This window comes from Tenrec ecaudatus, chromosome 1, assembly GCF_050624435.1.
Source record: "Tenrec ecaudatus isolate mTenEca1 chromosome 1, mTenEca1.hap1, whole genome shotgun sequence".
Lineage (NCBI taxonomy): Eukaryota > Metazoa > Chordata > Mammalia > Afrosoricida > Tenrecidae > Tenrec > Tenrec ecaudatus.
In genome coordinates this window covers 318,311,715-318,336,477 of record NC_134530.1, presented here as the reverse complement: position 1 = coordinate 318,336,477, position 24,763 = coordinate 318,311,715, and the positions used below count along the sequence as shown (strand labels likewise).

The 24,763-nt window shown below is 43.3% G+C and overlaps 1 protein-coding gene and 1 non-coding gene across 3 annotated transcripts in view; both read left to right on the top strand.

The window, feature by feature from the left end:
• The window catches only part of CDKAL1 (CDKAL1 threonylcarbamoyladenosine tRNA methylthiotransferase), a 770,441-nt gene that overhangs the window by 232,465 nt on the left and 513,213 nt on the right, over positions 1–24,763 (top strand). For both annotated transcript variants that reach the window (XM_075533360.1, XM_075533370.1), the window contains exon 7: positions 6,885–6,933. In XM_075533360.1, coding sequence (XP_075389475.1) covers positions 6,885–6,933 — 49 coding nt within the window. The remainder of the gene's footprint in view (positions 1–6,884; positions 6,934–24,763) is intronic.
• LOC142437808 (small Cajal body-specific RNA 24) lies at positions 14,363–14,492 on the top strand. The gene has a single exon (XR_012782326.1).

Genomic DNA, 24,763 nt, shown 5'->3' with positions numbered 1-24,763 from the left:
ACTGAGTTGTAGAAGCTCATTACATGGTCTAGATTCAGTTCCCTTAGCAAATAGTTATTTGATACAAGCTTCTATTTTAGTATAGTCCCTTTTGCCTTTCTTGATGATGCTCTTTGAAACACAAAAGTTATTAATTTTGATGATGTTCAATTTATTTATTTGCTCAACCTATTCTTAAGCAGCATCTTACCCACAATGCCATGTCCTTCTAGTCGGTGTTCCTCAAACTGTGATAACTGTCCCTGGAGGGAGCTAGACCTATGGAGAAGGACACTGCAAAAGCTGATACCACACTCTATCCTGGATTGTGGGTTGTTACAGATGTTTTTAGTTTCCAGTGGGGTGCTGAGTAATTTTTTTTTGAAAAGGAAGTAGCAATCCAAATAAGTTTGGGGACCTCTGTATAGTCTGACATTTGCTTTAGAAAGAGATCCTTTAGTGATGTTTTTCTGCCTTTGAAACCGTCCTTATGTATATCCGATGTTCAATTAATTAGGGCCGATGGAATGGAGAAACCTTTGATCAGTGCATCCATCTCTTGGTCTCCTCCGTTAGAAATGCTGGGCTCGGAGAAAAGCTACAGCTATTTAGGGGCCACTTGTATAATTCATGGCACAGCTATTTCCCTACCACTGGCCAGGGCGCTCTCTCAGTCTTCGTCACAGTTATCTTAAACCTTGTGTTCCACGCTTGTTTCAAAGTCTGCCTTTTCACTGGTACAGAAGAAATTGCTCCCTGATTCACTTACTGTGTTGTGGCTACCAGATAGGAATTTGCTCAGCCCTCTGCCTGAATTTGACAAGAGCACTAGCCTTTTCCCCCATGCTTTCCTCTGTGGAAGGAGAAGACCTCACCTGCCTCCCTCCTGGCTTGCTTCTTTACCTGTTTATGGTATTTTATTGTGTCAGTCTGGGTAGACTAGAGAAACAAATTCATGGACACTCATATGTGTATAAGAAAGAGGTATATCAAGGGAGATGGAGGAAAGAGCTAGGAGTCAAAGGGCATTCATGGAGGTCTAGACAAAGACATGTACATGCAAATATATATAGGAGGATGGGAAAATAGATCTATGTGTCTATATTTATAGGTCAAGTATTAAGGTGGCGGAAGGACCTTGGGCCTCTACTCAAACACTCCCTCAATGCATGAATACCTTCTTTTATTAAATTGGAACTCTATGATGCTCACTCTCCCGACACAACGGCTGGAGCCAAAGTGGGTGAACAAGTAAATGTGGTGAAGAAAGCTGATGGTGCCCGGCTATCAAAAGAGATAGTGACTGGGGTCTTAAAGGCTTGAAGATAAACAAGCGGCCATCTAGCTCAGAAGCAACAAAGTCCACATGGAAGAACACACCAGCCTGTGTGATCGAGTGGTCCCAAAGGGATCAGTTACCAGGCATCAAAGAACAAAAAATCATATCATTGACTGCACACCTCCATGATAGGATCACTGAAGACAAATGGGTGCATAAGCAAATGTGGTGAAGAAAGCTGATGGTGCCCGGCTATCAAAAGAGATAGTGTCTGGGGTCTTAAAGGCTTGAAGGTGAACAAGCGGCCATCTAGCTCAGAAGCAAAAAAGCCCACATGGAAGAAGCACACCGGACAGTGCGATCACGAGGTGCCAAGGGACCAGGTATAAGGCATCATGCAAAAAAAAGATATAAGTGTGTGTATGTATGTGTATATATGTGTATATGTATATATGTATGTGTATATATGTATATATATACCATATTAAATGAAGGGGGAAGTGCAGAGTGGAGACCCAAGGCCCAAGTGTCGGCCAATGGAGATCCCCTCATAGAGGGGTTTAGGAGAGGAGATGGGTTAATTAGGGTGTGAGGTAGTACCAATGAAGAACACAGCTTTCCCCCAGATCCTGGATGCTTCCTCCCCCCAACTACCATGATCCGAATTCTACCTTGCAGGGCTGGATAGGACAGAGGCTGTACACTGGTACATATGAGGGCTGGAGGTACAGGGAATCCAGGGTGGATGATACCTTCAGGACCAAGGGTGTGAGGGGCGATGCTGGGAGAGTGGAGGGCGAGTGGGTTGGAAAGGGGGAACTGATTACAAGGATCCACATGTGACCTCTTCCCTGGGAGAGGGACAGCAGAGAAGGGGGGAAGGGAGACCCCGGATAGGGCAAGATATGACAAAATGACAATGTGTAAATTACCAAGGGCACATGAGGGAGGGGGGGAAGGGGAGGGAGGGGGACCTGATGCAAGGGGCTTAAGTGGAGAGCAAATGCCTTGAGAATGATTGGGGCAGGGAATGTATGGATGTGCTTTATACAATTGATGTATGTATATGTATGGATGGTGATAAGAGTTGTATGAGTCCCTAATAAAATGTAAAAAAAAAGAAAAAACAACAAAAAAAGAAAGAGGCATATATGCAAGAGAAAGTAAATAATGAGAAAACATCTCAGCCCAGTCCAGATCAACTCTATGTCTGTTACCAATCTATAAAACCCTCTTCTGACTCATGAAACATCTACAATGACGCTGAAATGCAGGAAGATCACTGACCAGTGGGTGAAAGTCTTGTGGATCCAGTGGCATTGTAAGCATCTCAGTGTTGGCATGGGTCTCCATGTGGCTTCTTCAGCACCCAGGGCTGCATCAGGGTAAATCCATGTGGCTTCTCCTCAGGGATGCCTCTCAGGGAGTCAACCTTGTCAGTAGAGAGTCTCCAAGGGAGTGAGCTGAGAGAGAGTATCTCTCCTGCCTCCACGGAGGAAATACCGGAGTTCCCAGAATCCTCAGGAGAAGACCATGCCCACACAGAGGCCTCATTGACTATTACCTGATTGACAAACTAGACTCCACCCCTTCACTCTTAATCTTCTCAAATTGACAATAGATTTATTTACAGGTTTTTCTTTTTAAAAAAATTTTTTTTCTTTTAATTAATTTATTCTTCTATGGGTAATTGGTTTCCTTTTTTGTTGTCATCACTGTATTCTCACCCATCGTCTATCTGGCTATGGCTTGATTTTTGGTGCATATTATGATCTCTACAGGTCTATCTAGATAAGATAGACTGGATGATATTCTGCAGGAGAAAACAACGGGAACAATGGTTCCATGGGGAGACAGGAGGTGAGGGTAAGGAGGTGGTGCTGACCAACCCACAGACAGGGGAGCAACAAATGATCCAAAATCAGTGGCAAGGAGGGTGTGAGAGGCCTGGTAACCAGCAAGGGCAAGGGCATTCAGCAAGGGCAAGGTAACCGAGATAAATTACAGAAACCCAAATGAAGGCTGAGCATGATAGTGGGACAAGAGGAAAGTAAAAGGAAATAGAGTAAAGAACTAGGTGACAAAGGTATTTACAGAGGTCTAAAGACTAGAATGTACATATGTAAATATATTTACATAAAAGTGTGGGGAAACAGATCTATGTGCATATATTATAGGTTTAGTATTAAGGCAGCAGATGGACATTGGACCTCCACTCGAGCACTTACTCAATGCAAGTACATGTTGTTCTATTAAATTGGTATTCCAGGATGCACACCTTCCTGACATGATAGCTGAAGACAAAATGGGTGCATAAGCAAATGTGATGAAGAAAGCTGATGGTGCCCGGCTTTCAAAAGATATAGCGTCTGGGGTCCTAAAGGCTTGAAGATAAACAAGCAGCCATCTAGCTGAGAAGCATCAAAGCCCACATGGAAGAAGCACACCAGCCTGTCTGGCCACGAGGTGTAGCTGTCCTACCCGCTCCATCTCTTATGATCCCTTGCTTTATCTGTCATTTGATTCTTCTACTTCAATTTCTCTTCCTGGCCTGTATTTTTCCCTCAGCAGACAAACTTTAATAACAACAACAACAATAAAGAATGATGTTAATAAAGAGTTGAGTAGATATATACTCGTGTCAACTTCAGCTCATGCAACTTGCTGTATGAGAGAATCAGGAAACCATGGTCCTGTGCTGCTCCCATGATCACTGGCATGCTTTAGCCCATTGCTAGAGACTTTGTGTCAGTCCATCGCTCCGAGGGGCTCCCTTTCCCTCCCTGGTCCTGTTCTTCATCAACATGATGTCCTTCTTTAGCAGTTGATCTGTTCTGCTTTCAAAACACGTAGGACAAGGTTACATTGCGCTTTGTAATGTTTCCATTGGCTAATTTTTAGAAGGAGCTCTCCAGGCCTTTGTTCCTTCTCTGTCTTGGTCTGGAAGTGCCTCTGAATCCTGTTTACCATGGGTGACTCTGCTGGTGTGTGCAACATGGTGGCATATCTTCCCACGTGAGAGTCATACACGGGGCATCACAGTACAGCTAGTGGGCAAATGCGGGGCAAAGTAGTTAGCACACTAGCAGAGAACAATGCTAGCCACACGGAGCCCTTTCTTAACCTCTTCCTTTCCAGCCAGCTCGTTGAGCATGTACTCTTTAGTAGCTTTTACACTTTCCTATGTATGATTCAGTACCCATTGAACGCATTGCTTTTAAGTTGATTGACTTTCTTATTTGTATTATTTCTTATTCATGTAAAAATAGCTATAACAGAACACACCGGAGTGGGGGTGTTTCCAAAAGTTCACGGAAGAATTCATTTTTCTACATCCTTTTTGAAGCTGTGTGCGTTTTCTCATAGGTCTTTCCTTATTTACTATAAGAGACTGAGACCGAAAGACTGTTTTTTAAAATTTACTATTGGATTTTGAATAGAACCAAACACACTGCCAGCGAGCCAGTTTCAACTCATAGCAACCCTAAAGTCTTCCACAGTGTACCTTTTGTGTCCATTGAGCTCATTGAAGCTGTGTTAGATAATTATGAAAGGTTAATAATAACCCTAGGGTCCATCAATTACGGATTGGCTGAACACTGTGTGGTTCATTCATGGGAACGGGGGACACTAGGCAGCTATTAAAAAGCTTGAAGTAGACCTGAAAGTACTCAAAATGTATGGGGGGAAAAGTCAAGTCGCAAGTTTTATGCACACACACATGCAGATGTGTACCAAGTGTGTGTGTGTGTGACAATGAAGGCACACTGAAGCACAGAACTTGCTAGATACCACAATTAGTCCCAGCCCATAGCGACTGTATGCACAACAGAACGAAGCCCTGCCGAGCCCTGCTCCATCCTCACCGTTGTTCCCATGCTTCCTGTGTGACAGCCATGGTGTGAATCCAGCTTGCTGAGGACCCTTCGTTGTAGTCCCTCTGTGTTACCAGGCACGGTATCCGGCTCCAGAGACTGCTCTCTTGCCAACATGTCCAAGGTCTGCGAGTCAAAATCTTGCCATTCTTGTCTTTCAGGAGCACTCTGGTTGTACTTCTTGCAAGACAGATTTGTTTGTCCTTTTGGCAGTCCGTGGTACTTTCGATGTTGTTTGCCAGCACCACAATGCAAGTACACTGATTCTTCTTCAGGCTTTCTTATTCAGCGTCCAACGGTCACATCCATGTTGGGCGATTGTAAATACTATGACTTGGGTCAGGTGCTCTTTGGTCTTAAAAGTAGCATCCCGGCTTTTCACTCCTTTAAAGAGGTCATGTGCAGCAGAGGCCAGGTGCCCTTTAATCTCTTGACTGCTGCTTCCATGAACAGTGATTGTGGATCTGAGCAAGACAAAATCCTTGATGACTTCAATCTCTTCTCTATTGATCACAGAGCTACCTGTTGCTCCAGTTGTTAGGCTATTGGTATTTTTTCATTGAAATGACTAGAGACGGCCTTGGAATTTGCCTCTTCGGACTGATTGCACCTGAGCAATGGGAACAGAGGAAAGAGGATGTTGTAGGCTACTTGAACTTTTTTTCTCTCTCGATATTTTCCTTTTGTTTGAAAATTTTCAATGAACGTGTATTCTTTCTCTAGTTATCCAATAATACTTTCAGACTTCCCGGAGAAGTAATATTCTTGTGACCTATTCCCTTGACTTCTTCTCGTACACCAGCTTCTCGGACAATCCTCTTGGCTTTTTGAGGTTTCCTTCCAGACTATAATCCCTCTTATCAGTCCGCTTAGTGGGCTCCTCATATTTCATTCATTCTTATCCCCCCGAGAGCCACCTTTGGTTCTTTGGCAAGTATTTCCAGACCTTTAAATCTGATTTTATTACCTTTTCTCTGTGTTTTCTAGATTTGGTTCTGTGAGAAATCTTCCTTAATCACTGGTCTCCAGGGCAGGAGCTGTGTTCTTCGACTTTGTATTCCATGCAACTAAGCTAGTGCTCAGCACATGGTAGAAATTCATTAAAACAGATCTGAATGTTAACATAAAACATAGACTTGGGGGTAGATTTCCTTAATACCAGCGTGTCCTTTTGTGTTGGTTGTTATTTTAATCTATTTTGTCCCCTGGGTGTTTTCTTTTTCCTTGTTTCAATTAAACTCAAGTTTGTATCTTGTTTTTATGTTGATAGGCTACCTAATACAGAAGCAGGCGATCTCTTTAAGTGCAATTTGACTTCTTCAGTTATCACTGAAAGAAAGAAGAATGACAATTCCCTCTTAATTGTAACACAAAGAATGAATGTAAGCTTTTTAAAACAGAATGTCTAAATACATTAATTTTTGACAGCCTTCATTCATCCACTTTAAATAAATTATTAAGTCCACTGACAAGGATCGGATTGTGACCTATAGAGACCCTGTTGGCGAGAGCAGAGCTGCACTGTGGGTTTTCTGAGACTGTAAATCTTTATGGGAGCAGAAGCCCACACAGTTCCCCAGGGAGTGCCTGGTAGATGCAGACCGCCAACAGCTGGGTAACAGAGAGTGCTTTAGCCATTGTGGCACCAGGGCCCCTCCTTAAAAAAACTTACAGCATGGAATCAAGTATAATAACTAACATGGATTTTCCTTCTCTGTTTTCATTGTTTAATAGTTTATTTCCCTTTTTAGGTTCAACAGATAGATCGTGTGGTAGAAGTTGTCGAGGAAACCATTAAAGGTAAGTATTGAAAATGAGATAAGCAAGCGCTTGTATTTCTCTGAACTACAGAGAAACACGAGGAAGTGGAAGATGTTTTGTTTTTGTGCCAACTGTGCAATCTGAAATTGATCAAACAGGCTATCAAAATGCATTGATACCTCTGGGTGATTAGAATAAAAAAATTGGAAACGAAGTAGTTGGAAAATATCTCACGATACTTGCCTTTTTATCATCTTAAAGTGTACAATCTGGCAAAATTAACAAGGTGCCACACTTTGCAATTACTGCTGCTGTCCATTTCATGAAATTCACCCGAAGCATCCCCCCCCCCCCATCATTCCCCTGTTACTGCCGGCCCATGGTAGTACTGATAAACTGTCTGTGTGCATTGCCTGCTCTATATGTTTCATATAAGTGTGGCTACATGTGATGTAGTCTGTTACATGTCATTGCCTTCATCACTCGTTTGCTGGGGAATACTTAGGTTGTTTCTAGTGTCTGGTTATTGTGAAATGTTTTACAAGAAAAAATAAGTGTACTTGTCATAGTTGCTTAAAGTGGATTTTATTCGAATCTCAGATTAGGAAATCAAAATTTCATGAATTTTAGGGAACATCTTAAGTTTCCCATTTTCAGATAATGTGATTAGTTGCAATCTCAAGGAAAGAATCTTTTAAAGCTCTACTCAGTTTTACAACTATTTCCAGGAGCATTTTTGTAGTTCCTTAAGGAAGTGAATTGTATTTGGTTATTCTGTTACTCATGACCCTGTGACACCGGGTTTTACTGAAGTTGCTGAGAAAGAACCGATCTGGGTTATTGTGGTTGACTTTTAAAAGCTTGTGGGTTATTCATTCATTTTTTGTAGTGCGTTACTTTTTGAACTGTTAATTGCAAAATTATTAGTTTGAACCAACAGCCAGCCACTCCATGGGAGAAAGAGGAGGCTGTTAGTTTCCCACTAAGATTTATAGCCTTGGAAACCAGCAGAGGCAGTTCTGCTCTGTCCATCGGTTTGCTATGAGTCAGAACTGACTTGATGGCAGTGAGTTTGTTATGATTTGAGTTTCTTCTTACGTTAGCAGCAAATCAGTAATATGATGTTGAGATGTTAAATGTAACAAACTGAGGATGTTGCATGAAATAGGCCGGTGCAGATGCTGTTTTGAACTCCTTTGTGATGCCCCCTGTAGGGCTGCATGCTTTTGTGCATTCTTCTGCCTGCTCGGTAGAGTTGCTCGGAGTTGTTCTGACTTGATGGAACTGAGTTTTGGGTTTGAGACCTAGACGGGCTTGATGATCACAGATTCTTCTATATCATTCCTAGGTCTTTTCCAGTTTCCATTTGACAGGCCCTAGTGACTGTATCCAAGCATCTGTCCTCCCAGCCATCAACATAGACATAGTAGTAGACATTGAAAGGGTCACAGAAAGATGGAATGAAAGGAGAATGAGTATTTTCACAAACTTTTTGAAGCCCTGTCATCTATGTATTCATACACGTGTAGAAACATGAAGCCACACATACATTTTCTATTAATGCCTGACATATGCCCTCTCCCCTAATTGTTCTTTTTTATGTTCCTTGAATATTGAACTGGAAGCTAGAAGGCAAGGAGTCTCCTGAATGCGATCCATACCTGTCAGCCTCCAAGGGCTCAGGGTGGGCAAACTTTTGAGAAGGAAGAGCCAGCCCTGGTCCTCACTACTACCGTATATACTCAAGTATAAGCGCACCCAAATATCCACTGAGGCACCTAATTTTACCACAAACACGACATTAAAAATGTGCTGAAAAACTTGGCTTTTATGTGAGTATATATGGTATTTAAAATTTATTTTTGAGAGCAATAAATATATTTTTACAAACACATGAAATCACCATTATCTGAATAATGTCTAAAAATTTTACTTCAGAGTCACACATACATACTTCAGTCATTTGTATGTACTTCAGAGACACATGTATGTACTTCAGAGACACATGTACGTACTTCATAGTCACATGTACATACTTCAGAGCCTCATGTATGTACGTCAGAGACACATGTACCTACTTCAGAGACATACACGTATTTCAGAGCCACATGCATGTACTTAATAGTCACATGTACGTACATCAAAGCCTTGTATGTACTTCCGAGACACATGTACCTACTTCAGAGCCATGTACATACTACGTCAGAGCCTTGTGTATGTACTTCAAAGCCACACGTACATACTTCATAGCCACATATATGTACATCAGATCCTCATGTATGTACTTCAGAGCCTCATGTTTGTACTTCAGAGACACATGTACATACTTCAGAGACACTTGTAATACTTCAGAGACATTCACGTATTTCAGAGCCACATGTGTGTACTTCAGAGCCACATATACGTACATCACTGCCTTATGTGTGTACTTCAGAGCACCTATACATACTTCAGAGTCACATGTACGTACTTCAGAGCCACATGCACGTACTTCAGTGCCACATGTGTGTACTTCAGAGCCATGTGTACGTACTTCAGAGACAAATAAATGTACACCAGAGCCACATGTATGTACTCCAGAGGTACATGTATGACTTCAGAGACACATGCATGTACTTCATAATCACATGTACATACATCAGAGCCTCATGTTTGTACTTCAGAGACACATGTATGTACTTCAGAGATACTTGTAATACTTCAGAGACATGCACGTACTTCAGAGACAAATAAATGTACACCAGAGCCACATGTATGTACTTCAGAGACACTTGTAATACTTCAGAGATATGCACGTATTTCAGAGTCACATGTACATACTTCAGAGACATGCACGTACTTCAGAGTTACATGTATGTACTTCAGAGACATGCACGTACTTCAGAGACAAATAAATGTACACCAGAGCCACATGTATGCACTCCAGAGATACATGTATGCACTTCAGAGACACATGCATGTACTTCATAATCACATGCATGTACTTCAGGGACACATGTTCGTACTTTAGTCACATGCACATACTTCAGAGTCACATGTACGTACTTCAGAGCCACACAAATGTACATCAGAACCTCATGTAAGTACTTCAGAGACACATGTACCTACATCAGAGCCTCATGTATGTATTTCAGACTCACATGTATATACTGCAGAGACTCATACACGTACTTCAGAGCCACACAAACGTACATCAGAGCCTCATGTATGTACTTCAGAGCCTCGTGTACGTACTTCAGAGCCACATATATGTACATTAGGACCTCATGTGTGTTCTGCAGAGACACATGCAAGTACTTCAGAGTCTCGTGTACATACGTCAGAGACACATGTACGTACGTACGTACTTCAGAGCCTCAGATGGCCCATGAGCAGTGGTTTGCTGACCCCCGGCATATATCAAGGAGAAGAAGGGCCCAGAGAGGGTAAGGAGGGACAGACAGAAGTTATCCAGCCCTGTGCTGGACCTGGAAGTAAATGGGAAGAAAGTCCCATCCTCCGTTCCTCCCTGACAGAGTTTCCTAGTTGGAGTGCACTCCGCAGAAAGGCCACACAATCATGTCTAGAGACACTCTGCATTTTAACCCCTGTTGTTGAGTTTTGTAAGCAACCTGTGTTGCCTCCTCCCCACCCCCCACCCCCATTGTCTCCTCCAGCCTAGGCATAGAAAGGGCTCCCCATTGTTGACTGCTTTGCCTTAGGGTATTACATTGTCTCCTGGTTTTCCTAACCTGGCTAACACCTTATAAGTCATCCCTTCATTAAAATCTCTTCAATTGTGCCAAGCACCATCTGTCCAGCGGAGACCCTGATTGAGAGATGCTCCTGGAGAAGCAGGGCTCTGCCCAGAAGGCCAGATGGAAGACGGCCTGGCCCAGAGCTGTGCCCTCTCCGGCTTTCTTCTGCCTTTGATCCCCGTGGCTTCTCGTCCTAGCTTTTCCTTGAGGAAGCCTTTGACCTAGAGCCTCTGCCACAACCTGCCGGCACTATTGAGACTACTGCTGTGCTTTGCCAAGCTACTGCTTTGAAAATCAAGCCAAGGTGATCCGTGGGCATTGTGTTTAGTTCAGTTAGCGTACAACTATACACAGCCAGTTTCCTGTGTGTCAAAATGGAATATTTCAATTTTGTTCCACAGAATTTCCATCTTGGTCTGAAAGTTTGTTTTAGAAGAGACCAGATTCTAATGAATTCAGGTTTCCTTCTGTATGATTTTGATACTGCAACAAGATAGGAGCAAAATCTAGGAGAAGAAACACAGTTGAAGAATTCCGTTTTCTGTTGTGCTTTTCAAAAGGAATCGTGTGTACCTCATTCTTAAAGTCGAAACATCACTTTTTGGAGTTTGTTTTGCATGTGGAAGACCTCTGGGGACTTTATAAACTAGCGTTTCTTCTGAATGAAGTATACATGGAGAACCCTAAGCAACAACCAACCTTTTTAAAATTCTCATTTTTGCAAAAGATAGTCTATCTGGAGACCTTAGCAAATGCTTGCAAGTAAATATTGCCTATTGAAGGTGGACACATGTTTTTATTGTGAAGTCGTAATTCTTCCCCACTCAACCGCTCTGAAAGAGGCCCTTATTGTTATTGATACGCTTGCTAGTGTGCATTCAGTATAATTCCAGATGATTTACGTAGTGGTAATTCAAGTTTTTCCCAATATGGCTTAATCTGCAGGCTTAATTGATTTTCTGTTTCCCTTACCTTCCCAGTAATTGATGTGGTCTCTGATTAGACCAATGTAAATTCCCAGGGTACTTCACCAAACGACTCTTTTCTTATTTAGCATATTGCTATTAATCTTTGGTCTGTCAGGTTTTGCCCTTATGTAGAGCATACGTTCTTCATGGATGGCGACTGAAGGCGAAACAATGCCCAGTGCCATTCTGTCAGTGTTGATAACAGCTGAGCCAAGTTCAATGCTGACTTCTCGAAGATGCTTTCCAACCATGACTGGGTTGAGTTTTGTAGCATGGCACATCTGGAACAGGGTGCAAATTCAAAAAGCACGGCCGCTGTTTCACTATTTTCGTTTCAATAAAATAATTTTATTGACTGTCAATATATGTCCCAAAAGGCTTCTTTTATGCATCTTCTCATTATATGTAATCTCTGGTACATTTACTATAATCTGAAATAGCGGCTAAAATTACATATTGGTTCCACATATTAATACATTCCTGTCTCACTGGTATCATTAAATAGGGAATCACATCTATTCTCCAGTAATTAAAGGAGGCGGGGGGTTACTGTTTTTGTTTCCTTCCCGTGAACCTGGGTATGCACCATGTTGCCATGTGGTTTCCGTGTGATAACCACTGTGTTTTTGCACCGTCTTCTACCGCCAGTGTATCTGACTTCCTGTCTTCTCTACTTTCTCTCCTTTTCTCCGTGCTCCCACAGCACCCACGGGATTCTAACTGCACTTGCATGTCCCACATGCTTCCCCATTCATTATTTCTAGAATGAGCTTCTCAGATGCATGTGGCGTCCCCAGGAATCAGAATCATCCTGACAGCAACTGATGATGGCAGGGTTCGACGTTTGGAGGATTTTGCACATCACTTTATTTAATAAGTTGGTTCTGAATCATGCCCCCAAAGGGCTCAGAGAACCCACCCTGCTGTGTCTTGTCTGTATGTCCATGACTGTGTAACTTCATTGGCCCTGTTGTCAGCCCTGTGCTCAGCCACGTTCATCGTGATGAGCAGTGTCATTCATGCACCAGTAAGAGTCTCCTGAATGATGAGTGCTCTAGACACTGGATGATCTTGCTCACTTGTTTGTGAGAATGACAGTAGTCGACTCCTTTGCTTAATGCTTTTCAGCCACTAAAGCCTTTTCAGCTCAAAGGAATGCTTCAGCCTGTCTACCTAGTGAGTCCTCATACTTTCCAATGGTGATAGAATGGCTTTCTGTGCTTTGGGCTGGTCTTCAATTTATGTACCTCTTTCGTGTGGTCTCCTTTTTTAAGTCAAAAGTGCATTTTCGTATGGGCTGAGCTCCCTTTCCTAAATAGGTGGATTTCTGTATGTTCACCTTGAGTATTCAGTTCACTTTTGATCTCTTCATTTGGGGCAAGAAAGGTGTTCGGCTGATGATCATCCTGGTCACTCAGGACATGGTCTTCACGGTTCACTGGGTTTGGTGGTGGACAGCAAGGAGAGGCAATGGCTTCAGTGTTGAGCCTCTCAGATTTCCCCTCACCAGCCCTTTGGCTTATTGAGTCCACTGACCTGTCTGGTAATCTTAACCAGAAGCTGTCCACTGCGGAGTGGAGTTTACATGCAATCTCTTCAGTGTGTTGGAGATTTTTTGTTAAGTGGCGGGAAGGAGAGATCAAAAGTATTGGCCAAATCTCCACAGCCTTTTTTATTGTGGCCAGGAGGTTTGTGAAAAACTCATAATGTAAAACAGTTTATGTGTGAATATCCAGGTGCTTGCGGTCTGTGTAGTATTTGTGTCTTTTCAGATGTATGGTACTCTCACATGTTCATAAGTTCCGAGTGTCAGAGTTCTAATAACTCAATCATATAATCTTTTCACTAATAAATAATGGAAGGCATGATTCCTAGAAATAATCAGTGTCATACCTAACATGTTTACTAGGCGCTATTCAGCAGAAAACACCTAGAAGATTGATTAGTGCTGTTTCGAACGCTCTCAGGAACCATCCTCGTGTAATACATTTATAGATCGTTATTTCTAAAAGTAATACATTTATAGATCGTTATTTCTAAAAGTAATGTATTTATAGATCGTTATTTCTTCATGTGACGTTCTTTTGCCTTCGGTAGCTTATACTCTGTATTTGTATTACATATGCTTTATTTTGTGTCTAGAGAGGTTTTATTCTTCATTTAAAGAATCGGGCATTTTGAGTAGTCTGGGATGGCGGCAGTGTCATTTTTGTTGCTGCTCTGGGTAGATGCTCGCCACCCTGGAGGCCTCAGTAGGTCTGACCCAGAACCACCTGATGTGAGATGCAGGAAACACTACTCAGTCCTCCCTCCCAGTCATTGTTATGTTTGAGCCCACGGGGCAGTCACTGTGTGGATCTCTTTTGTTTAGCTGCTGCTGCTTCACTGACCTCCTGTTTTACCAAGCTCGATGTCCTTGTCCAGGGACTGGTCTCTCTGGATAACATGCCCAAAGTTCATGAGGCAAAGCCTAGCCATCCTCTCCTCTGATGACCCTTCATACGGAATAGAGGGGGCTATAAACTTAAAAAAATGATACTGGTATCTTCATAACATTTCTCAAATAGACAGTGAAGGTTCAGAGTACGTGTGGTCTTTTCCGTTTTGGTTCGATGGCTTGTATTACTATGGAAACTTCTACTGTATTGGTAATTCTACCTTAATACTTTTTGGGTGGAATCCCTAAAAACAGAAATATGCAACAGACTCTGGGTCATGGTAGACATTCAATGTCGAAAACTTTCATAAGAAAATCAAATGCAGTGGACATGTATTGTTATTCAGTTTCTTCTGAAGGTGAAGATAACTCTTTATAAATGTCCTAGAGAAATACAGTAGCGTTCTGCTCACCCTTTGCAAGGACAAAGGGTGGATCGTTCCACTACTGACACTTTAAAAAAAAAGAAAAAATTTGTACGAGTCCCCAATAAAATGATGTAAAAATTCAAATGTATAAAAAATGATGATTTGTGTAGGGGTGGCAAAGAATTTGTTTTCAGTTTAATCGTTTACTATATCAAAAATTAGGTGAAAAAATAGGCTTCAAATATTAAAATATAAAAGGGTTAAAAATAAGTCCCTCCCAGGGAAGTGACGAGCCAGTCAGGGTGCTGTGTAGCAACGATGAAACATACAACTTTCCTTTAGTTGCTACAGGCTTCCACCCCACCCCCACCCCACTATCATCCCAAATCTACCTTACACATCTGGCTAGATCAGAGATGCACACTTGTACAGATAGGAACTGAAAACACAGGACGGATAATCCCGTCAGGAACAGTGGTGTGAGTGGTGATACTGGGAGGGTAGAGGGAAGGTGGGGTGGACAGGGGTAACCGATTACAAGGATCTACATGTGACCTCTTCCCTGGGGGATGGACAACAGAAAAGGGGGTAAAGGGAGACTTGGGACAGGACAAGATATGACAAAATAATAATTTATAAATTATCAAGGGCTCATGAGAGAGGGGGGAGTGGGGAGGGAGGGGATAAAGAGGACTTGATGCAAAGGGCTTAAGTGAAGAGCAAATGCTTTGAAAGTGATGAGGGCAAAGAATGCACAGATGTGCTTTATACAATTGATGTATGTGTATATATATGGATTGTGATAAGAGTTATATGAGTCCCTAATAAAATGTTAAAATAAAAAAAACCAGTCCAATTCAGGCCAAACCACAGTCTAGCCAAGTTGATAGATAACATTAACAATTAGAAGCTGCTACAACAGTTTAAAGCCAAGGCTCGAGATTCTGGCCAAGGTCAATCTTACCCTTGCTCCCCCCAAGCATGCCCTTCTACAGATGGTACTCTAAAGTCTGTCCCACGAACTCTTCCCTGCACACCACTTACACTTTCTGCCATGGCCGCTCAGCCCTGCCACTGCTGCAGGCAAGTAGCTATCCATAAAAATAAGCAAACATTACTGTGACTCAAAAAACCATGAGTTCCTAATAAAATGATTTTTTTAAAAGACCAAAAAAATTAGGTCCCATAGAATAAAAATCAATTCATCAGCCCTCAGATGTAGGTAGAGAAAAGATTCAATCTGACTCTGTGTGTGTTGTGTGACGGAACAGCAGTTACGGGACATTTGCAGGAGATTGTTCATTTTAGGTGATGCTGGGAAGCTTCGTAGAAGAAAACTAAATATCGCTAGTGACTGGCATGAAATAAGACTGTTGAATTGATGTAAACCTTTTGACTCTTAACATTTGGAAGTTTGCAAATGTTGTCTTTTAAAAGCTTATTCTATAACCACTCTAGACAGAGCACACAGTAGATGTATCACGATTACTTCTGAGCCTGAGAGAAAGTACCTAGTTCATTTACTTATTAGCACGAGGCGGGTGGGATGACCTCATTCCTAAACTCTCCAGTCACGAATGGCATCAAGTGTGGGCTGGTTTTTAAGTAGTTCATTGCAGGAACACGGTTTTATAAAAGCATAACTTGATTGAGTCATAAAGAAGTAGTAATTGAAGGTATGGTTTCTAACACACAGGACACTGTTCCTAACTGCCATCTCTGTCATTCACGCTCCCTCACTGAGGCTCTGTTTCCCAAGTTGTCAATTGTGTGGTACGGGAGGTCACGCCCCCTTGGGAAATCTTGGAGGGTCTGACTCTGGAATATAACAGTAGGCTCCTCAGTTGAACAGTCCCACACCCCATGCATGTTGGACTTGATTTGGTTTCAACCTTTTCTGTGTTTTGCTTTTCTCCCCCACTATTCATTTTGGGGTTTAGCTGTGATGTATTTTGTCATTGGGGTTAACCCTCATCAATTTTTGTTTTTCTGGTATATGAAAGCCAGGATTGAAGACCCTACAGAGACAAGAATAAGGGTTCCTCTGGGGTCTAACGAGGGGGGCGGGAGTGTAAAGGGGAGACAATATCAAACAGTTCAAGAAGAAACAGAATTATTTGGAAGTGATTATGGTAACACTTGTCCAATACTAATTGATATGATTGAACTATGAAATGATATATCTGTATTACCTCCCCAAAAAGGTTTTGGAAATAAAATAAGATAAAAATGAAAAAAGATATATGTGTGTGTATGCATATATATGTGTGTGTGTATGTTTGTGTGTGTGTGAGTATATATATATATATATATATATATATATATATATATATATATATATATATATATACACATACCATATTAAATGAAGGGGGAAGTGCAGAGTGGAGACCCAAGACCCAAGTGTCAGCCAATGGAGATCCCCTCATAGAGGGTTTTAGGAGAGGAGATGTGTTAATTAGGGTGCGAGGTAGTACTGATGAAGAACACAGCTTTCCCCCAGATCCTGGATGCTTCCTCTCCCCAACTAACATGATCCGAATTCTACCTTGCAGGGCTGGATAGGGCAGAGGCTGTACACTGGTACATATGAGGGCTGGAGACACAGGGAATCCAGGGTGGATGATACCTTCAGGACCAGGGGTGTGAGGGGCGATGCTGGGAGAGTGGAGGGTGAGTGGGTTGGAAAGGGGGAACTGATTACAAGGATCCACATGTGACCTCTTCCCTGGGAGAGGGACAGCAGAGAAGGGGGGGAAGGGAGACCCCGGATAGGGCAAGATATGACAAAATAACGATTTATAAATTACCAAGGACACATGAGGGAGGGGGGAGAGGGGAGGGAGGGGGAAAAAAAAGAGGACCTGATGCAAAGGGCTTAAGTGGAGAGCAAATGCTTTGAGAATGATTGGGGCAGGGAATGTATGGATGTGCTTTATACAATTGATGTCTGTATATGTATGGATTGTGATAAGAGTTGTATGCATCCCTGATAAAATGTAAAAAAAGAAAAAAAAAGATAAAAATGACTCTCAGAGGTTGTCGGTTGAATGGCATGTGGCTATTTAGGAGAGTCATCTAACAAAAGGTATGGGATGCGGCCAGACTTTCTTCTCCCATTCCAGTGCTAGACTTGACCTCGTCTTCCACCAAGCCTCTGTGTTTGCAGAAGAAGACATCTGTGGTGGCCCCAGCACACAGTTCCCATTTTCATTGTATCTCCCTCTATAGGAGCTCTGGTGGAGTGGTGGTTCTGCATTGGGTGCTAACCACAGTGTTAGTAGTTTGAGGCTTTCTGCTTCTGCAAAGAGTTACCATCTGGGAAAACCACAGGGACAGTTCTACCCTGTTCTGTAGGGCGGGTAGGAGTGGAGGGCTGTAGGCCTGTATTCTCCAGTGAAGAGGGCTCATGGTTATTTGCGTTTTGTCTTTCCTCCGTTCAGTGGGATTGAGCTTTGGGGCAGCAGTGGGCAGTGTACTTTCTAGCACCGCTCAAGAGTTCTGGTTCTTTGAATAAACTTTTGTTTCTACCCAGGGCACACTTGGGTTTGAGGACTTGGAGGAGAGCATCTTTCTACCTGGTGGCTAGATTGCTGGCACAAATTTAATTTTGGAGCATTTACTGTAAGGCCTTTAATGTTCGGTGGGAGAGTGCATCTCATGGTGCTCGTTGAGAAGGGTGGTTACTCAGAAGGACCTCTGGCCAGAGTGGTGAGACGGCGGGGTGGTTTATTAGAGCCTGGGGAAGCTGCGGGTTGGGATGCCTGCCATGTGACTCTTTGCCATTGTGAGCCTGTGTTAGAATGAGCAAGGATCAGATCACTCAGGTCTCTGCGTGGCAAAGTCATCTTGTTCCTCAGAATGGCAGTGTTGGACCCATTTGCTTAGAAATTCCCACAATCCCGTTCAGTGCATGGCTGATGCCTTCTTTCCTCTCCCTCATCGTCAGGGGGGTAGAGCTGCGGGCAAAGGAGGAATGTAATAGGGATGATCCGCAGTCTGTGTACATCATATCTTCCAAAAATCATTCCCCAATTTTATTATCATTACCAATGCAATTATTTGCAACTTATTTTATAGCCCCATGTCTCTCTTCCACCTCTAAAAATGTTTATAATCTAACTTTAACTTCAAGATTTTTGAGAATTTTGAAAAGTTCCTTGCCCGCTAGCCTCTGGATCAGTGAAATGTTGACATTGTAAGTCTTGAAACGATCACGATGGTATCAATTATTTTAGGAGCTGTAATTAACTTCTGTATCGTTTATCACAACTCACCCTTCCTTTCCATTGGTTCATGTATTCACCACAGGAAGCATGGCCTTTCTGCTTAGACAGCGAGGCAGCAGTGAAATCAGACCAACATGTTCTTTATGTTCTGTCAGGCTGCCTACAGCAGCAGTTCTCCACCTTCCTAATGCCCCGGCCCTTTAATACAGTTCCTCATTTTGTGGTGACAGCCCCCCAAACACACCATAAAATTACTTTCGTTGCTACATCACAGCGGTCATTTTGCTACTGTTTTGAATTGGGTGAGCCCTGGTTGAGAACCGCTGGCTTACAGTGAAGGAGGGAAGTGAGAACATGAGACTGCTTTGCTATTCGTTTTTTCCCTCTTGCCTAGTGCTCACCTCAGGAGCGTAGTGGGTACGTGTTGGACTGCTAGCCCGAGGTCAGTGGTCCTCCGGAGAAAGGTGGGCTTACCTTCTCCCATCCAGATCGGCAGTTCTGTGCTGCCGTGCAGGGTCACAGTGAGTCGTTACCACCATGAGTGTTCACCTTTCGAGTTCTCTCTCATGTATTTTATCCTGCACATCTTTTGTTTCCTGTTTGATCTCCTTTCCTGACTTTTCTTCCTTTTGGTTTTACATATCATTTTGTACCAATATAAAAACCACTTTTTGGTGGGTAGGGGTTAAGAGTTCATGAAGATGTTTCATTTCTTTAAAAGAAAAAAAATTCTGAGCCCAATATTTTATTCTTACCTTACTGTACAGGTAATTGGATTAAGAAATGAGCAAGTAAAAGTGTACCTTAGTGTTAAGCAAGCAATGAGAAACGAATCTAACCAATAAAAAACTAATAATTTTTTTACTGGGAAAATTATCTTGGGCACATTCCTTAAGGATAACCAAATGTGGTAAAGAAAGTTGATGGTGCCTGGCTATCAAAAGATACAGCGTCTGGGGTCTTAAAAGCTTGAGAGTAAACAAGCGGCCATCTAGCTAAGAAACAAGAAAGCCCACATGGAAAAACACACCAGCCTGTGTGATCACGAGGTGCCAAGGGATCAGTTATCAGCCATCAAAGAACAAAACATCATATCATTGGGTCCACACCTCCCAGATACGTTTGCTGAAGACAAATGGGTGGATAAGCAAATGTGGCAAAGAAAGCTGATGGTGCCCGGCTATCGAAAGGTATATCGTCTGGGATCTTAAAGGCTTGAAGGTAAACAAGCGGCCATCTAGTTCAGAAGCAATAAAGCCCACATGGAAGAAGCACACCAGCCTGTGCAATCCGAGGTGTTGAAGGGATCAGGTATCAGGCATCATCAGAACAAAAAAAAATCTTACCATAGTGAATGAGGGGGGGAGTGCAGAGTGAAGACCCAAAGCCCATTTGCCGGCCACTGGAGATCTCCTTGCAGAGGAGTTTAGGGGAGGAGATGAGCCAGTCAAGGTGTGATGTAGCACCAATGAAAAATACAACTTTCCTCTCGTTCCTAAATGCTTCCTCCCCCACCCCACCCCCACACTATCATGATCCGAATTCTACCTTGCAAGTCTAGCTAGACCAGAGAATGTTCACTGGTACAGATAGGAACTTGAAGCACAGGGAATCCAGGGCGGATGATACCTTCAGGACCAGGGGTGTGAGGGGTGATACTGGGAGGGTAGAGGGAGAGTGGGTTGGAAAAAGGGAACAGATTACAAGGATCTACACGTGACCTCCTTCCCTGGGGGGTGGACAACAGAAAAGTGGGTGAAGGGAGACATCAGACAGGGCAAGATATGACAAAATAATAATTTATAAATTATCAAGGGCTCATGAGAGAGGGGGTAGCGGGGAGGGAGGGAAAATGAGGACCTGATGGCAAGGGCTTAAGTGGAGAGCAAATGTTTTGAGAATGATGAGGGCAATGAATGTATAGATGTGCTTTATATAATTGATATATGTATAGATTGTGATAAGAGTTGTATGAGCCCCTAATAAAACGATTAAAAAATAAATAACCTGTGAATTTTTCATGTGAAACACAGTTAAACAGTTTTATTGTCAAATTGTTAGGGCAAGAAAATATCATCACAGTTTTAAAGGATAATGCCCCCTGTGTCCAGCTGGAGCCCTCATGGTGTAATGGTTATGAGTTGGACGGAGATCTGAAAGGCCAGCAGTTCGAATCCACCAACTGCTCCTTGGGAGAAAGACAGACTCTACTCTCGAAAACAGTTTTACAGCCTTGAAAACGCATCAGGCAGTTCTCTCCTGTCTTAAAGCATCTTGATGAATCGGCATCGACCCGGTGGCAGGGAATTGGTTTTTTGGCTATGGCTTCTGACCTAAATCTTAGTTTTGTACTTCCGTTCAGACACGTATGGGAGCTTTGACTAGAAATAGTTTGAGGTTGATAACTTTTACTCTTTAGCATTTCATAACCATCATCAATTGGCATGTCTTTAAATTGTAAACTCAATGTTTGATTGTCTCTTGATGCACATGAAGCCCGTGTAATTTCTGGCTCATACTGCAGGTGGCGTAGTGGGTTCCCATTTAGGCTGGGACCCACAGGGTCAGTTTGAGGTCACGTAGACCCTCAGCAGGAGGAAGAGGAGGCTTTCTGCTCCAGTGCAGATGTAATGTCTCAGAACCCCCAGGGAGCAGTTCCCCTCAGTCCTATCAGGTTCCTCTGAGCCAGAACTGACTCTATGGCAGTGTGTCTGGGTTTGGGGTTTTTCATCTGAATTTAGGAGCATTTTCATTTTGAAGTTGTGCTTGACTCCTTCACGTCAACTCTCTTAACAACAACAACGCGCCCACCTTTAAAGGTCATAGGATTTCATTTATTAATGGGTTACACTGAAGAAGACACATAAGAAAGCACACACCAGTGGCACATTTTCTATGTGTGCTGTTTAGCAACATAAATAACCTTGAGTCACATTGCTGTTCTCACCTCCTTTTCTGCCTCCCTCCCCCGAGATGTGTAGATTCGCAGCTGTGGAAGGCTCCTCTCGGATTTGCCAAGTTGCCGTTCTCATTTCAGTCCCTAAACGTAGTCTTTACAAGTGGATAATGCTCAATGGCTATACCTTTCACTATGTAACCTAACCCATGTGTGGTTTGAAGACGACTTGAGGGAATGTTTTTGGTTAACGGTTAAAAATTATCTGAGGGCAACTATTCGTAAGGCTGGGTTCACCCCTCCCTGGCTCCGAGATGTCTAGAGCCCATGAGAATTTGAACTTCTGCTGTGCGGGTCAGGATTTGTCTATGGAGGCTTTGATCAAAATGTTGAGTCATGGCAGCCAGGTATCATCCAGTTGTTCTGGGGCCCTGACATAGGAGGCTCTTGTTCCTGGAGGCAGTTAACCACAGGTTCCATTTCCTCCTCCTCTGCCCGACCCGCCTTCTTCTGTGGCTCCGGGCAAAGAGAGATCAATTGTTGCACCTTTCATGGCTCGCAGGCCACGGCTTAATACATTTTTCAGTAAAATCTGAATTTAGTGAAAGGCTCTTAACTAGGTTGGTTTTAGGAAGTCAAACTTATAGCAAAGAACTCTACTTGCTAGTGGTGCTGTCTTTAAATGGTCCATGAAAACATATAGAGTCATTTGTTTCCGTTGGCCTCTACTAGCTCAGAGGATATTTTTTGGTTTCAGGTGTAAAGATGATCTCAGGGCAGTAGTTGTAGGGTTAAGTTCGTTCAGTCTTTGGCTCCAGCACGTCGAGCGCCCATGAGAATGTGAGACTCTGCTGTGCAGCTCCCACCTTTGCTGCAGAGCACCTCTCCCTTCAAACCTTCCCAAATCTTCCCAGGGATTGATGACTGCTCTCGCCTCGTGCCCCACTGCACCCGCCCAGCCAGCATTTAGGCGACCACGTCAGGCACTAACACACAGGGTTGGTGTGAGTCAGAAATGGCTGGACAGCACCTACCGAGAGCCATCACCACCCCCTTGGGACTCCTCCGGGGGAGGTACAAAGCATGGACTCATTACATCGCTGCTAACTGAAAGGTTCGCGGTGTGCATCCACTCAGAGACACCCGGAAGAAAGGCCTGTCAACCTGCCTCTGAGAAGTCAGCCAGGGTTTTACTCTGACCCAAGTTGGGTTGCCATGAGTTGAAATCAACTTGACAGCAAGCAAGCGTTTTTATATGTTTATAAATTTCATCTACATTATTTAGATGAAATTAGATTTCCTATGTAGCTCAATTGTTTATCTCCATAACATTTTGCAAAACTTTGGAATTTTTGTTTCAGTTGTGCATTTGCAGTGACGAGCCGTTTTGCAGTGTGAAAACGTGCACGTTACCATCTCCCTCCCCATTTTAACATCTCTAAGCCTACTTCATTGCACTGGCGCCATTTCTGTCAAAGAGCAGTTCAAGTTCAAAGCGGCCAAACACCCTCCAGACAGCCCCTTCTCTCCTGCTATTGGCAAAGCCAAGGCCTTCAGGTTGTGAAGAGAGGTGAACTGAGGGGCAACCTGGTCAATCGGGGGTCTTTTAGACCTGCACAGCACGTTCTGGGTGACTTCAGTTGGCTTTTCGTTTAGGTTTGAGCTCGGCGGACCTTGAGTTCTCTGAGGGAGTCCACAGATGAGGAGTAACACTGAATGTACGGAGCAGGGACGAGCGTGGCTATGTTTGTTTGTTCTCCCTTGCCACTAAGTGGTTAAAGAAGCCTGCTAAGGAGACGCCAAGCACTAATACTGAACATTTTGTACAAAAGCAGGCTTAATTGACCATATCTGTCTTACGGTCTCAATAATACTCAGATGGATATGGCTGAATGTCCTGAAGTGAGAATTGGTGCCCGCGCTACATTTACTCGTCATTGTTGCTGGCATTCTCTGCCAGTTATCTTCGGCCCTTTGCCCCCAACGTCGTGTTCGGTTGCTTGAACAGGAGCATTTCCAGCAGGCCAGCCCGGAGCGGAGGGTCCCGCCAGGCCCTCTGGATGTGTTCTTATTAGGACTGGATTTGCGTGCAGCGAGAGCAGTCAGCAAGAGATCAAGAAAGCTTGGCAGGAGCATTCCCTGGTGGCGGTGGACGTGGGGCTGGGGTGGTCACATACTAAGGATCAGTGAGTGGCCTTTAAAATGAAGTGGGATGAGGAAACTGAAGGGGGAGTGTGGCTGTTTCTAGAGCTTTTCAGAGATAAATGAAAGGGGGAAACCAAACACAAACCATTTTGGGTTTTGCCAGACCCTGGTGGAATGGTGTTCTGAAACCGACTTAGAGACTAGCTTCTGAGAGGTAAAGAATGGAGAAGAAGCCCAAACTCTGCCACGGAGCGATTCTGTCTCAGTGGCCACACGGTGACTGTGCCGTCTCAGGGTCTGCAGAGCTTTGGGGGAGCAGGCAGCCTTGCCATCCTTTCAGGGGCTGGGCTGGTGGGTTTGAATCACTGGCCTTGTTTTTAGTGCCCCAAAGTCCAGTGCACAGCACCAGCAAGGCTCCTTCAAGGGAGGGATATTAGTGAGTTAATGAATACATATTTTGTAGCCTGTCATCGTTCTGTCACTTCATTAGTGTCTGCGCCTCTGTTCCAGGCACTGATTCTTTTGTGCTTGTGAGCAACCATTGTAATTGCCTTCATGAGATGCTGACAGGCCAGGCTTGCTGATGTCCGCTGGCTGGATGTTTCTGCTCCGCTCCAATCATGGTCAAAGCCGCCAACAGCGGGGACGTCAGAACAGATGTTTTGCTTTTGAAGATGCATAGATGCCGTTTAACATCAATTAAATTCGTATAGCCATCACTGTCCAAAACATGCCTTTGTTTTCCTTCTAGCTTTTTCAGTATTTCAAACTCAGAAGTAGTCCCATTACAGTAGATTATATGTACAAAGCTAGTTGTTTTTAAGTTAAATAGAATAGACTGTTTTAGCTGATAAGCTGATGGTTCAGTGACATTCTTTAGTGGATTATATCAGGGGTGAAAACCAGCCTGGAATCGGGTTTGTGTAGCTGATTCACAAGTAACGGCTGCAAGCCTGAAGGCATGCCACTGAATCTGCCTTTAACGAGGTTGGATTTTATGTGACACTTGTAAATAACAATTTAGAGAGAAGTTCATTAAAGACGGTTAATAAACCCACAGAAACCCGGCTGACCACTCCTTAGGAAAAA